The sequence below is a fragment of the Lithobates pipiens genome, unplaced genomic scaffold (genome assembly GCF_037356315.1).
Source record: "Lithobates pipiens isolate NorthernLeopardFrog02 unplaced genomic scaffold, aLitPip1_a1.2 Scaffold_18, whole genome shotgun sequence".
NCBI classification, from domain to species: domain Eukaryota; kingdom Metazoa; phylum Chordata; class Amphibia; order Anura; family Ranidae; genus Lithobates; species Lithobates pipiens.
The window spans coordinates 532693518-532709107 of record NW_027507758.1 but is presented as its reverse complement, the minus strand read 5'-3'; the positions used below and the strand labels follow the sequence as shown (position 1 = coordinate 532709107).

At 43.4% G+C, this 15590-nt stretch overlaps 1 protein-coding gene across 2 annotated transcripts in view; it reads left to right on the top strand.

Moving 5' to 3' along the window:
- NBAS (NBAS subunit of NRZ tethering complex) overlaps window positions 1-15590 on the top strand; it is a 1050553-nt gene that overhangs the window by 100847 nt on the left and 934116 nt on the right. For both annotated transcript variants that reach the window (XM_077488811.1, XM_077488809.1), the window contains exon 11: window positions 922-990. In XM_077488811.1, coding sequence (XP_077344937.1) covers window positions 922-990 — 69 coding nt within the window. The remainder of the gene's footprint in view (window positions 1-921; window positions 991-15590) is intronic.

Below are 15590 nucleotides of genomic sequence, written 5' to 3'. Positions count from 1 at the left end.
TCCTCGTTAATTGGAAGAAGTAATTGTACTGTGTGGCAGTAAATGATCCTTAATGTTTAACTTTGTTTTTTTTTTAGTATTTTGTGGATAAAGCTATTTGTAATTTAATTATGTGTGTCTTCACATAGTACCAGTAAAGTCACCTCTATATTTCCCCCATTGGAATTTATTTAATGGACAGAAAATGAGAGGACATTTCTCCAAAGGAAGAGAAATGCCTTCTTACACAGCTGTCATCAAAACAAGTTTCTTCATTGTAAGATTCTCTCTCCATTTTGGGTCTGGTGAGAACTGAAAGTTTTTGTGTTTGCTTCCACTTTCGGTCCCACTGACGGAGGTCAACAGGGTGGGGAGTGTCACGGACAATAGAGAGTGTGAATCTCGGCAGCAGGGACGCAGCCTGAAATAAAGGCTGGTATGGGTTAGGACCTTTTATCACTCTATCAAAAGCTAAAAATATAAACATCTTGGCTTTAGACACAGTTTCACTCACATTTATTCCCTGAGCTGAGACTACGAGACTACTGGCTCTACGGAGAATTGACTTTTCGATATGCGAAAATTTTACATATCAACCAACAATTGCACAAAATTCTACTAAGTCACTTTTTTGTAATTTCTATCAATTTAATTAAAAGCAGTAAAAAGATAAATAAAAGCTTTTTATTACCAAGGCATGTGTGGTCCCCCATGTTCTCACGTTGCACAGTAGTTCTAAATTAATTTTTAGATTGCCTAAAGGGGCTTAAAGTATGTCCTGGGAATTGTAATGATTTAAGTGGTTGTATTTATCCTCTTCCTCCTTTTGTGACTTTTTTTTTTCTTTCTCATTCTGGGAGTTTTTTTCTTCCTACGGAAATGAAGATTTTTGCCTATAATTTGGGTTGTTGGTGTAACGCATGGCTTGATCTCATTTTCTAGGCGCTGAAGGGAAAAGGATTGTGGAGGATTATTAAGGCACGATTATCTAGCAGACACGGAACTGAACAGGTAAGTAGAGGGATTACCGTCATTAATTTAGTTCCAGCAGGCAGAGCTCCGTTTTGATTGAGCCACTGGTGTGGAGAGGGAAAAGAAATCAGAGCAGACCAAAGTGATTACTTTTATTCTTGCAATCTGCTGCAGGTTTTGTATTTATTTAACATAATTAAAAAAATATGTAAAGGAGGATTTCAGGCCAAAATATATTTATTTAGAACTTTAACTTAATAAGCAATATGAAATACTTAAAATGACTAGCTATTGTAAGTGTACACTACAAAAGCAACAATACAAAAGCTACAATAGATATTACACACCAGCAATTGAAATTATAAAAACCATAATCTGCAATAACCAAATATATATACAAATAAAACTACGCATATTATAAAACAAAACCACTCGGAAATGATCCTCATCTTCCAAGACAATGTCCTTGGAAATAATAAAGAGAAACAAATACCCTCCAAAAAGAGAACATGGAAATAAATACACTGATTTGGGTTATTTTCACCAAAGACATGTAGCAGAATACTTTTTGACCTGAAATTTATAAGGAAAGATTATTTATTTGTAAAATTTTATATCAGAAGAAAAGTATGTTTTTTTTTTTTTTCCCCCAAAATTGTTGGCTTTTTTTCGTTTAATTAGCAAAAAAAAACACAGTGGTGATTAAATATTACCAAAAGAAAGCTCAATTTTTTGTGAAAAAAAAAAAAACGAATAAAAGTTTTATTTGGATACAGTGTTGCATGACCGCACAATTATGATTTAAATTGCGAGAATGCTGAAAATTGGGCAGAAAGGGGATAACAGTGTCCGGTATTGAAGTGGTCAAGGAAAGGCCTTTATTCTTTGCAGAAAGTCTTTGATTTCTGATACAACCCTTTCAATGAAAAATGCAGCGATATGAAATGTTAAAATAGTGCCCGTGAATATAACAGATGTGCAGATGTGGAGGCATGTTTTTTCTAGAAAACGTACCTGTATGTTACCACTCCTTTAGAATAAGTATTGCGAATACTATACAGATGATTGGAAGATACTTACCATACATATGAATAATTAATCCATGGGTTATGTTCCACAATTAATTTTTAAATAATAAAGTTTAATAGCGTTTACACTTAAATGATATAATGATATAACTCCACTTTCTAGGTGTTTAAATTGTTGCATTTATTTATTTTAAAGAGCCTGCAAAGCATTGCACATGTAATCAGTGGCTCATGGGTGCAATGTCAGGCTCCTGCAAACTCTTCCGACAGCTCTCTGGCCATACGGGCTTTCAGTTAGAAAGCTGGAGGAAGTATCCATGGACTATTAGTGTCGTTTGTTTATAATGAGAACTACAACTTTGTCTGCGGTGGTGTTGGACGTGACTTGTAGTTTTTTCATTCACAGATCTTTTTGAATGAATGATGTGGCTGTGTAGGCTTTGGGAACGGGAAGCAGAGGATTAGGAACATGTTACACCCTAAATACAGTTGTAACATATTTCTAAATGTTCCTAAAGGTGAACATAGGCTTTAAGGTTGTATATGTGAGGTTTGTTATGTTAACAGTAAAACTGATACATGGCACTCTTTAACCAGTTGAGACCCGCGCTATAGCCGAATGACGGCTACAGCGCGGATCTCCTTTGCCGGGACTACATCTATTGACGTCGTCCCGTGCACGAGCGGCCTGCGCGCCCTGATCGGCGAGTCTATGAGACTCGCCTGATCACCGATCCGAGCAAGGGGTCGATCCCGACCCCTTATCACGTGATCAGCTGTCAGCCAATGACAGCTGATCATGTGATATAACGGAGCCGGTAATCGGCTATTATTCCTCCTCGTGCTGATAGCGCGAGGAGAAAAAAAAAAAAGAGCCGATCACCGGCGCCCGTGATCGGGACATCAGTCCCGATCACGGCCAGCCCTGCCAGTGCCCACCTGCCCCCTGCCAGTGCCCACCTTCCCCCTGCTTTGCCACATCAATAAAAAATGTGTCCCCCTGTCAGTGCCACCCAGCAGTGCCCACAGTGCCACCCAGCAGTGCCCACAGTGCCACCTAGCAGTGCCCACAATCTGCTTCAACAAAGGTGCTGCACCCCAGTGCCACATATCCGTGCACCCCAGTGCCACATATCCGTGTCCAGCAGTGCCGCCCATCAGTGCCCAGCAGTGCCACCTATCAGTGCCACCTATCAGTGCCCATCAGTCCCATCTATCAGTGGTACCTATCTGTGCCACCCATCTGTGCCACCCATCTGTGCCACCCATCTGTGCCACCCATCTGTGCCACCCATCTGTGCCACCCATCTGTGCCACCCTATCTGTGCCACCCTATCTGTGCCACCCATCTGTGCCCATCTGTGCCCATCTGTGCCCATCAGTGCCGCCTTATCTGTGCCCATCGGTGCCGCCTTATCTGTGCCTATTAGTGCCGCCTTAACTATGCCTATCAGTGCCCACCAATGCAGCCTATCACTGCCCACCAGTGCAGCCTATCAGTGCCGCCTCATCAGCGCACTTCAATGAAGGAGAAAAATGACCTATTAAACTATTAAACATGTTTTTTTATTTTTTTTGTTTGTTTAGCAAAAAATAAAACTCCCAGCTGTAATTAAATACCACCAAAAGAAAGCTCTATTTGTGGGAAAAAATGATAAAAATTTCATTTGGGTACAGTGTTGTATGCCCACGCAATTGTCATTCAAAGTGCATCAGCGCTGAAAGCTGACAATTGGTCTGGGACTGAGGGGGGTTTAAGTGCCCAGTAAGCAAGTGGTTAATGGCTGCCCAAAGGATACACCTCTCTCTGGAACCAAGCCAACACTGAAAGGCAAAACATTTGTGTATAGATATAAAAAAACACATTATGAAAACGTATTTTATCTTTTTTTGTAAGTGATCTAACTCCCTCTGTTCTCAGCTGGATACCAGCTGGGGGAGGAGAAACAGTAGCACACTAAGTGTACTAGTGTAAGGTGGGGGGGGGGGGGGGGGCGGTTGTTAGGACAGGTCTATTTAATGGAGACAAGCAGGCTGAGTTCCCAAAATAGCTAGAGAAGTGACCACTATGTGCTCTCATGCCTAGTGTGGTCCGTTTTTTATAGAAAAGCAGAGGGCCTGGTAAGAACACTAGTGATTTCACACAAAGAAAGCAATACAAATAGAAATGGATACTTTTTTGTAGAAGTACATGGAACAGCAGGCACATATCGGGAAAATGAAATGTTGGGTTTACATACTCTTTAACCACTTCATGCAAAATCATGTACCTGTACGTCATTTTGTTGAAGTGGTTATACCGGAGTGATTCCAGCATTTTTTTTGAGCGGACAGTCGGCTTTCTGGTGATAACCAATGCGGCTAAGCAGCCGCTCAGCCGTTATCACAAGCAATGTGAGGGGACGTCCTCTGCCCCTCTGCCCGGGTCTCCCTTCCCGCTGACATGTCCGCCGGAATCGGCTTTGATCAGGTCTCCGATATAATAACCCGGAAGTGACGTCACAGTGCCGCTTACGGTTTACTCAGCAGCCAATCGCGCGGATTTTAAAAAAATCCAAGGTATTCAGAAATGCAGATTTTGGCATTTTGAATGCATTAAAGTGCCCCAAAAAAAACGCATACGTAATTTGCACCTCACTTTTCTTGCCAGCGGTTTAGACATTAATGGCTGTGTGTTGAGTTATTTTGAGGGGACAGCAAATTTACACTGTTATACAAGCTGTACACTTACTACTTTACATTGTAGCAAAGTGTCATTTCTTCCATGTTGTCGCATGAAAAGATATAATAAATATTTACAAAAATGTGAGGGGTGTACTCACTTTTGTGAGATACTGTATAGAGGTCGACCGATATATCAGCCGGCCGATATATCGGCCAATATTTGCCGTTTTTTAAATAATCGGCATCGGCCGATTGTGATGATAAAAAGCCGATTTAGAACTACAGGGACTTTGAAATGACTTCTGTATAGAAGTCAGTGTAAGTTGCCTGAGTCGTCATAGAAACCCTTTCCTCCTCTCTGGGCAGCCTGCCAAGAAAAAAACAGAAAGATACAATGTTTACACTTCAATGAATGAAATCATCTCAGTGTGTAGAAGTTCTCAGTTTAACCATTTAAAGACTAAATCTTTTCTGACACTTGTTGCTTACAAGTAAAAATCCTGTATTTTCTGCCAGAAAATCACTTAGACCCCCCAAAAATTATATATATTTTTTTAGCAGAGATCCTAGGGAATAAAATAGCGGTTGTTGCAATATTTTATGTCACACGGCATTTGCACAGAGGTCTTTCAAATGCATTTTTTTGGGAAAAAAAAATACACTATTTAAAAAATAAAAATAAAATAAAAACAGTAAAGTTAGCCCATTTTTTTTTTTTTCGTCCAAAAGTTTTGACTACCTGTTTTTATTTAATATATAGGTTTTTTTTTTTTTTTTTTTTTATCTAAATCATACATACAAGTAAACTGATTGGAGGTTTGTTTTGTTTAATAAATGTTTAAATGTAAGAAATTTTCTGTATCACTTATGAAGGCTGCTTTCACACTGGAGCGGGCAGGCGTTGATGGTAAAACGCAAGTTTTAGCGGCTCTTTACCATCATTTTAGCGGTGCTATTTGGCTGCTAGTGGGGCACATAAAACCCAGCTAGCGGCCAAGGAAGAGGTTAAATGCGCCCATGAAGCACTGCTGCCAAATCGCATTGCATGCGCTTCGGCAGTGGTGCCAATTCATATCAATGGGCAGGAGTGGTGGAGGAGCGGTATACACCACTCCAAACGTGCTGCTTGCAGGACTTTTTTTTTTTTTTAAGATCCTGCCAGCGCATCGCCTCAGTGTGAAAGCACTCTGTCTTTCTGTCTATCGGCATCGGCATCGGCCAGAGAAAAACCCATATCGGTCGACCTCTAATACTGTATATATAATATATAATAATACTTTAAAGTGAACCTGTGCCCAGATCATGTACCTTTCGGTATTTACATATTCTGAATAGGCAGTAAAAGCACTTAAATTCAATCCCTCGTTTACCTACAGTATGTATAAGCATTGAGGAGGAATTCATTTTCAAAAGTCACAGTACAGACACTCTGTTTTTCTTTGAGAACAGAATCTTGGCGGCCTGCTGATGTTAACATATAAGCATTTAGAAACTAAATTAATTGGACTATCTGTGCTCTTTAAAACAGAATAACTTCATATTACAAGCACCTAGAGAGGTCAGGGGTGGATTGCTTTATAACTTTTTTTTTTATATTTATTAAGACTATGTATATAGTTTAATGTGGACACAGATGCATTATAAATAAGCCTGTTGGTATATCTGAGTAATGGTGTAAAATTGCTTTCATAAGCACCATATAAGTGCACCAGTTATCTTGTTTCTGTTGCAGGCTGCATTTCTTTGTGTGTTTTCTGGTAATCACTGCTAATTTAGCAATAGGATGAGGAGACTCCTTTTTCTCAGAAATCTTAAATTGTCTTGTCTTATGAGGTGCTGAATGCAGTAGAACCCTCAGTCCCGCTCCAGGGCATTTGTTATTCAATTACATTTAAATTTGAGTCTGGTAGCCTGTTCTGTGGGCTCTGGGGAAGTCCCTTAAACAGATGGCCATCTTGGTTTATTGCCAAGACAGACTTCACCTTTTACGTTTAGCATTGCCGAGCTTGTGTGAAAATTGTCACATCAAATAAATATACACTATATGAGAATGACGTGTTTGTAGAGCCAGCACCAAAACAAATGGAAACGGTATCTATAGGATTCTAACAAACATCAATTCAACAGACTTTCCAATCAGTCAGTAAATGATAACAAAAAAAAACGTTAAAGCTGTCATAGCTTATCTGTTATTGTATGCAGTTAGAATTTGGCTTTGCCTATAAACCGATACAGAAAGAGGGTTGCCCTGATTAAGCATATCCACAAGGAAAGATAACATGAAATAAAAAAAAATGAATGATCAATGATATCTGGACTGAGGCCCGGGGGCCAGATGCGGCTCTTGGCTCCCCTTTATTTGGCCCTTCGGGCACTATTTCACCGACACCATCGGCAGGGCACTATTCCTCCCACTGACACCATTGATGGGCACAATTTTTACCATTGATATCAACAGTGGGGCTCCATTAAAACCAATGTTTATATCCACTGATGCCAGGTCATCTTTTGCTCCCCTTGGTCACAGTCCGCCCCACCCCTACCCTATTGTCTGAAGGAGACAATGTTCTAAATCAGTGTGTGTGTGTGTGTGTGTGTGTGTGTATATATATATATATATATATATATATATAAAATGTGTGTGTGTGTGTGTGTATATATGTTCTTCTTTTCAAGCTGAACTCATGTCAGGCATACTTTAAAAGGGTATTACAAACATGTTTTATTGGTAACACATATAGTAGACATTGACAATGAAATATATATGGTAGATCTGTGAATGTGACTAAAAAAAGTTCTCAAAAACACGTCACATGTCCAGAGTTTTTCCAGATTCAATAGACTAGGCTAGTCAGCCAGAGAAGTCTTGAGTATGGCAATTACCCAATAAAGAGACAAAATAAGGTAACATGAGTAGGTATAATCCTGTAATGGTCGAAAATGGGTAACAGAAGCAATCTTGGAGAGTATCAGTTCTGCTTTTCATAGGTAATGGTCGATAGTGGGTAACAGAAGCCAGCTCAAAGTATCAGTTCTGCTTTTCGTAAGGTAGATAGGCATGCTCATAGGCGTACTTGACTAGTTTTGCACTTATTCATGTGTGCTTCTGGAGCTAGCTCAACAATTGTTAAAAACAACATTTTTGCTGTCACCTCAGAGGTGACTAGTTTTCTGTAATGCACCCCCGTACCCTCCTTGTGTGACCTGTTGGTCCCACCAGAGCTCTTGTCCATTTAGCCGTTCTGCCTCATTTGACAGCAAACCTTTATTTTTGACAATTATTGGATATAACAGTGATTGGACACAGCTGATCACTTGGTAAAGAGCCTACATCATATTTACATTTACGCTCACTTACACCAGGGCATTGACTAATCCCACTGGCTACAGTCTGGCCCCCCTAATGACTTTAAGAGCCCATTCACACAGGGGCAACTCCTGATCCGACTTCAGGTCGCCCCTAGTCGCCTCAGGTCGGACAACATTTAAAAAGCAATGTAAGTGAATGAGAGCCGTCTTAATGCACACTACTGAAGTCGCTCCGACTTCAGAAAAGGTTCCTGTACTACTTCTATCCGACTTGTAGGCGACCGGTACCCATTGATTTCAATGGAGATCGCCTCCAAGTCGGATCTCCGTTTATATGGAGGCGACTTTGACAGAATTATCAGCTCTCAAGAGGGAACTCCACGGCAAATTTCTGAAAAAAATTTGGCGTGGGTTCCCCCTCCGAGAGCATACCAGGCCCTTAGGTCTGGTATGGATTCCAAGGGGAACCCCCTACGCCGAAAAAACGGCGTGGGGGTCCCCCCCAGATCCACACCAGACCCTTATCCGAGCACGCTACCCGGCCGGCCAGGAAAGGGGGTGGGGACGAGCGGGCGCCCCCCCCCCTCCTGAGCCGTACCAGGCCGCGTGCCCTCAACATGGGGGGGGTGCCTTGGGGGAGGGGGGGCGTGCGGCCCCCCCACCCCAAAGCACCTTGTCCCCATGTCGATGAGGACAAGGGCCTCTTCCCGACAACCCTGGCCGTTGGTTGTCGGGGTCTGCGGGCGGGGGCTTATCGGAATCCGGGAGCCCCCTTTAATAAGGGGGCCCCCGGATACCGGCCCCCCACCCTATGTGAATGAGTATGGGGTACAATGTTCCCCTACCCATTCACCTGTGGAAAAAAAGTACAAAAAAAAAACACAACACAGGGAAAAAATATTTTATTGCACAGCTCCGGGGGTCTTCCGTCTTCGGGGGTCTTCTCGCCGGACTCCTCCGCTATCTTCTTGTAGCTCTTTTACTAGCGGAGGAGTCCGGCTTTCTTCCTCCCCGCCGCCGGCCTCTTCTCCCGACTTCGGGGGTCTTGTCCCCCTCTTCGGTTCTTCTGCCGGGCCACCGCGCCTTCTTGTAGCTCTTTTGCAGGCGGTGGCCCGGTCTTCTGTCGCCGCCGCCGCCGCCGCCGCCGCCGCCGCCTTCCATTCTTCTTCTTCTTCTTCTTCTCCAGGAGATGTTGACACGACGCTCTCTCCGGCCGGAATGCCAGAGCCGCCCTGCGCTGCCACTTATATAGGGACAATGGGGCGGTGTCACATGGGTTGATGTCACATGGGTTGGTCACATGGGTTGATGTCACATGGTAAGGGGGCGGGGTCACCATGTGACATCAACCCATGTGACCAACCCATGTGACATCAACCCATGTGACACCGCCCCATTGTCCCTATATAAGTGGCAGCGCAGGGCGGCTCTGGCATTCCGGCCGGAGAGAGCGTCGTGTCAACATCTCCTGGAGAAGAAGAAGAAGAAGAACGGAAGGCGGCGGCGACGACGACAGAAGACCGGGCCACCGCCTGCAAAAGAGCTATAAGAAGGCGCGGTGGCCCGGCAGAAGAACCGAAGAGGGGGACAAGACCCCCGAAGTCGGGAGAAGAGGCCGGCGGCGGGGAGGAAGAAAGCCGGACTCCTCCGCTAGTAAAAGAGCTACAAGAAGATAGCGGAGGAGTCCGGCGAGAAGACCCCCGAAGACGGAAGACCCCCGGAGCTGTGCAATAAAATATTTTTTCCCTGTGTTGTGTTTTTTTTTTGTACTTTTTTTCCACAGGTGAATGGGTAGGGGTACATTGTACCCCATACTCATTCACATAGGGTGGGGGGCCGGTATCCGGGGGCCCCCTTATTAAAGGGGGCTCCCGGATTCCGATAAGCCCCCCCGCCCGCAGACCCCGACAACCAACGGCCAGGGTTGTCGGGAAGAGGCCCTTGTCCTCATCGACATGGGGACAAGGTGCTTTGGGGTGGGGGGGCCGCACGCCCCCCCTCCCCCAAGGCACCCCCCCCATGTTGAGGGCACGCGGCCTGGTACGGCTCAGGAGGGGGGGGCCGCCCGCTCGTCCCCACCCCCTTTCCTGGCCGGCCGGGTAGCGTGCTCGGATAAGGGTCTGGTGTGGATCTGGGGGGGACCCCCACGCCGTTTTTTCGGCGTAGGGGGTTCCCCTTGGAATCCATACCAGACCTAAGGGCCTGGTATGCTCTCGGAGGGGGAACCCACGCCAATTTTTTTTCAGAAATTTGCCGTGGAGTTCCCCCTTGAGCTCATTCTCTGCTTGGCCTCGGAAAAAGTCGCCTGGCCTGGGGCGACTTGTAAGTCGTCCCAAGTCGGGCTTGAAGTCATCACAAGTCGTTTTGAAGTCGTCCCAAGTCGCGCTGTGATCTTAACTCAAGTCGTGTCCAAGTTGCCTGACTCAAGTCGCCTACAAGTCGTGTTGCCCCTGTGTGAATGGGCTCTAAGGGCAGTAAGCTTGCCATTTGTTTAGGGAGTTTGAAGACCCCAGGGCTAGAGCATTAGATGCCAGTCAGTTTGGCTGCATGCAGTTGTGCTGACAAGGGAGAAGAGGAAGAAAGCAGAGTGAGTAGAGGTGGTCTCTTCTGTCTCCTACTGCTCCTTCACTGTCCAGTCAGCATGCTGGGTCTTGAATGATATCAGCACGTATTCCTTATTGATGAAGATACAGTAATATAATTCTCTTGTATAAATCTCGCAGCTGAATTAATTGAATTGCAAATTCTTTTCAGGTAAAACTGTTCCTGGATATTTATTTCATATGTGCATTTAGATGTTTGCCTGGAGTTGAGCTAAAGAAATTTAAAGAATTTAAAATGAAAGAATTTGCCAGTTTAAAATAGAAGCAGCTAGATCCCTTTTTGAGTGTAGAACTGTCTTGGGAGGAGGTTCTCTAGTCTGGTCCTGCTGTATTAAGATGTACCCGATTATGCAGAGTTGGTTGTATGATGGTAAGAGTGCTGTCATATTAATGTCATGTTGATATATTCAGCTTGTCCGCTTGGGAAACATCATATAGCCAGCTGTAGCTGAAGTCAGCAGCTTGTTCTATATTCAAGCACCGAGCTTACAGAGATGTAGTATGTATTTCGCAGATCACAAAGAAAGGGGTTTGATTTATGTAGTTAACATAATTATATGAAAGAGAAGCATAGGGGATGTGTACATTGTTCGCAATTAAGTTTTTGTAATTTTTGGATGGAATGGAATTGTTTTGTTTTGACTGTTATCATGGTAACGGAGCAAGAAGCATTTGTGTGACTGTTTTTGTGATCAGCTCAACTGTCATTAAGCTCGGAACATAATTACATTAAAAGCCTAAGAATTCAGGAAAGCAAATTATCCATTGTCTCTATGGATGAAGTTTAATAGTGTGAGCCAAAGAGGTGTGTTAAAAATAAAAATTGCATGATTTGATCTGGATCCTGGTCCTGGCTTGCTGCTTTTACATTGATGCGTGTTTGCTGCGTTTTTACCGTGCTAAAATCATGTATGACACTTCACACCACTGCGCTGAGGGTGCGTTTTGAAAAATTCAGCATCTTTGGCATAGTTTTGAAACTCCGAAAAAATTGCAGGTCCCCGTAGAAATGAATAGATAATGTGTCCAACAAAACCCCTTAAAAACACACCTGTGTTTCTTTGAGTTACATGTTCAAGTTTCCCAGGTGACTGCTGGGTGATGGGCACACAAAAAAATGCATCAGAAACACACTGAAAATGCATCAAAAATGTCTTTGATTCGCACTTTTTACCTGGTTTTATCAACAGAACAGTGTGTAAGCAGCCTAACTACGGTGCATTGAGCTGACCACACCAGCTTTCCCATTGTGGGCGCTTTTGGCTGTGGATATGGGTCAGCATGGGCACCCTGACTGGTCTGTGGCTACGCAGTCCCATACACAACAAACTGAGATTCCTAATTTTTCTGCTTTAACACATCAACTTCATGGACAACATATTTACTTGCTGCCTTATATATTCCACCAACTTTCACATTCTATTGTAACAAGATGACAACCGTTATAAAGTGGAAAGGATCGCTGCTACTTCCGACCGGCCCAGGTGAATAAACGATAAAGAGGGGCCTCAGCCTACATGTCTCCACCAAATCACACACACTGATGCATTTTACCAAACCCAACTGACGCGTTTTGTGAAATTGATTCTTACTGTCACAGAGGTAGATGCATATACACATATCTATAAGGTAAAGTAGTTTAGGATTGCATGACAACAATAGTAAAACTTGTATTCCATAAATGCAAAATGTAGAGATCACAATAAGGGATCCATACTTACAGAAATGAAGCATATTGCATGCTCGTATTCCAAAGGCAGTCACCAGGGACATCTGACTTGGGAGCTCTGGGTATAAGATTCAGAGGGGACCAGCAGCTCAAGCAGGACAGATTGAAGTATTGGGCAATAAGGACAGTCCAACACCACCATGCCTGGAGAAAATGTGTGTGTGTGTGTGTGTGTGTGTGTGTGTGTGTGTGTGTGTTAATGTGCACAAAAAATAAAATAAAAATATTAAAACGAAATGTTGGCACAATTGTATCAAATTGTACTTTAATCTGTCCTGTTTGCACTGCTGGTCCCCTCTGAATCTTATACCCACAGCTCAGATGTCCCCTGTGGCTCCCATTGGGTTTTGAGCATGCAGTATCCTGTATTTTTGTAAGTATGGGTCCCTTATTGTGATCCCTATGTTTTGAATTCATGTAATACAATTTTTACTATTGTTGTCATACAGTCTCAAACTATTTTATCTTAGATATGTGTATATGCCTCAACCCATGAGGAAGTAGGAATCCATTCACGAAATGCTTGGGGATACAAAAGATGCAATGTTACATTAATCATGAACTGATTTTTAAGTACTATACTTAGCTATGGAATGGATATGCATATTTGGACCAATTTGCTTTGTAATATAGCACCATTTTTATGCTGACATTTTGGTATCGCATTAAATAAATCTCAACATTGTTGTTTTTACAATTGGGTGTGTCGCGCCACATATAAAGTCCCACTGACAAATCTCTGCATTTTGGTCCGGGAGAGTAGTCTGCCTTCGGTCAAGGCTCCTATGAAGACGGTTGCAGACGATGCGCCTTGTGTGAGTATATGCAGGGTTGCTTGACCAATCCTGCCTAGCCCTATAGACAAACATCCTATCCAAACCATCATCTGAAGTAAAAATATATTTTGCAGTGTTTCCTGCATATTTGTACGTGTGAGACACACACTTTAGATATTGTTCTTTTATTCTGCTATTCCCCAAAAAATTATTTAGGGCAAAATTATAATTTTTTTTAATAGCATTTTCTTCATGTCTGTACGTGTGGGATACACTGTTTAGATACTGTTGAGCTATTCTGCTATTCTAAAAACACCCATTTAGGGCAAGATTCTAAATTTGAGAAATATGAGAATGTCAAATAAGGGACGTGGCCCCGGTCGTGGTGCTGCTGCTGGAGCTCCTGTTGCAGAGAGGACGTGGTCGATCTGTGCCAGCTACACGCACAAGTGAAACACCTTCCTCAGGTGCGAGTAGGCGACAGAGCCTTCAGCGGTATTTGGTCGTGCCTAATGCGGCTCTACGAATCTTGAGGCCAGGACAAGTACAGGCGATAGTAGATTGGGTTGCTGACAGTGCCTCCAGTTCTTTCACATTGTCTCCCATCCAGTCTACTGCTGAAAGATCAGAGTTGGCACCTTCAGCCGATGTCCATCAGTCTTTCACCTCACCCCCTTGCAAATCAGCCAAGCAGTCTGAGCCCCAAATCATGCAGCAGCCTCTTTTGCTTTTTGATAACTCTGTTAGCAGGGTTTCCCAGGGCCATCCACCTAGCCCTGCCCCAGAAGTGGAAGAGATTGAGTGCACCGATGCCCAACCACATATGTTTGAAGATGAGTACATGGGAGGACCATCACAGCACATCTCGGATGATGATGAAACACAGGTGCCAACTGCTGCTGCTTTTGCAATTGTGTGGTCCGACAAGGAGGGCAGGGGTGAAGACTGGGTTGGGGGATGATGTGGAGGACAATGAGGTCCTCGACCCCACACGGAATCAACGTCATGCTGGTGACCTGTATAGTTCGGAGGAAGAGGCGGTGGTCGCACAGAGCCACCAGCACAGCAGAAGATGGAGCAGGATGCAAATGCGGAGCGTCCATCCCCTAGACAGTACGCATGCTACTGCCAAATGCAGCAAGGGACCAAGCACACCAAAGCCAGGTCCAAGGAGTTCCCTAGCGCGGCAGTTCTTTAGACAATGTGCTGATGACAAGACACGAGTGGTTTGCACACTGTGCAATCAGAGCCTGAAACGAGGCATAAACGTTCTCAACCTGATCACAACCTGCATGACCAGGCATCTAAGTACAAAGCATGAGCTCCAGTGGAGTGGAACGTGCAGGGCTCCACCAGAACAGCTGTTCCATTTATTCACAGAGCTCTGTGAATATACAAGTCCCATTTGCAAACGCCACAGACTGACTTGCAGTTTCATTGAACTGCAAGCTTACTGATGAGCATGCTCGTAGTCCATTTACAATTCTTCCAGCTTTCAAAAAGAAAGCCTGTACAGAGGTACAGGGCGAAAGCCAGAGCACTTGTCTGTAGAAAGCTGACACTGCACCTGTGATCCACGTATCACAGATGCAATGCTTTGCAGGCTTCTGGGGGGAAAAAATCATAACTGCACATTGGATTATTGCAAATATACAGTATGTGCATTTATCTTTTTCCTCAAAAGTAGTGTTAGCCTTTAATGAGTGGTACAGGAATGATCCTTTTCTTTGCAATGGTTGTGTCAACTGTCACAATACACATTGCTAGTCTGAAAACATCCCAAATGGGATGGGTGAAAGCCATTTTTAAACTATTCCATTAATAATGTTGTGGGCAGGGATATTTGGTGACAGATTAGTTGGGAAAACTTTTTTGATAGTGAATGTAACCGTATAAGTTACTGCCTTGGCTTGTCTCTCAATTTAATGTGGTTTTAACAAGACGTTGTCCCACCACACTTTGCTATTGCTGAGAGTAGTTTCCTAATTCAGATGTTCCCAAACTGGTGGAGTGAAAGGTGATATACAGTCGAATGGCCTCTTAGGTTTCTACACTTAACACCACTCAACTGTTTTTCTTTGAGGTCATCTGAAGTTAGTGCTCTGTTGGAATTGGCTAAGAACAATCATTGCACCAAAGGAGAAAATCATCTCTTCATGTAACAGGAGTTCTGCTACATTAAGAAATAAAAAATGTTTTATGTTCTTATATTCAGACTATGACACATCTATTTTTGCCTATGGATCCAGACTTTTTGGATACATAATATAAATACTGTATATAGTATATCATTTTTTTTTCTTTCAAAGATAATCCTTTAGTGGATGACAAAGGAATCACATAGAGAACCTCTGTTGGACCTCTCCAGTAAGGGATGAGCCACTGCTCTGCCTCATTCACTTATGTGTGCAAATGTCAGCTTGTGCTTTTGAGCCATGTGAACAACAGTATCTTTTCAAATAAAAAAAGCTAAAGGACATGCTGGAAAACATGAAAGGTAGCTTGGAGCTCCACAGCTGACTAAAAGGAA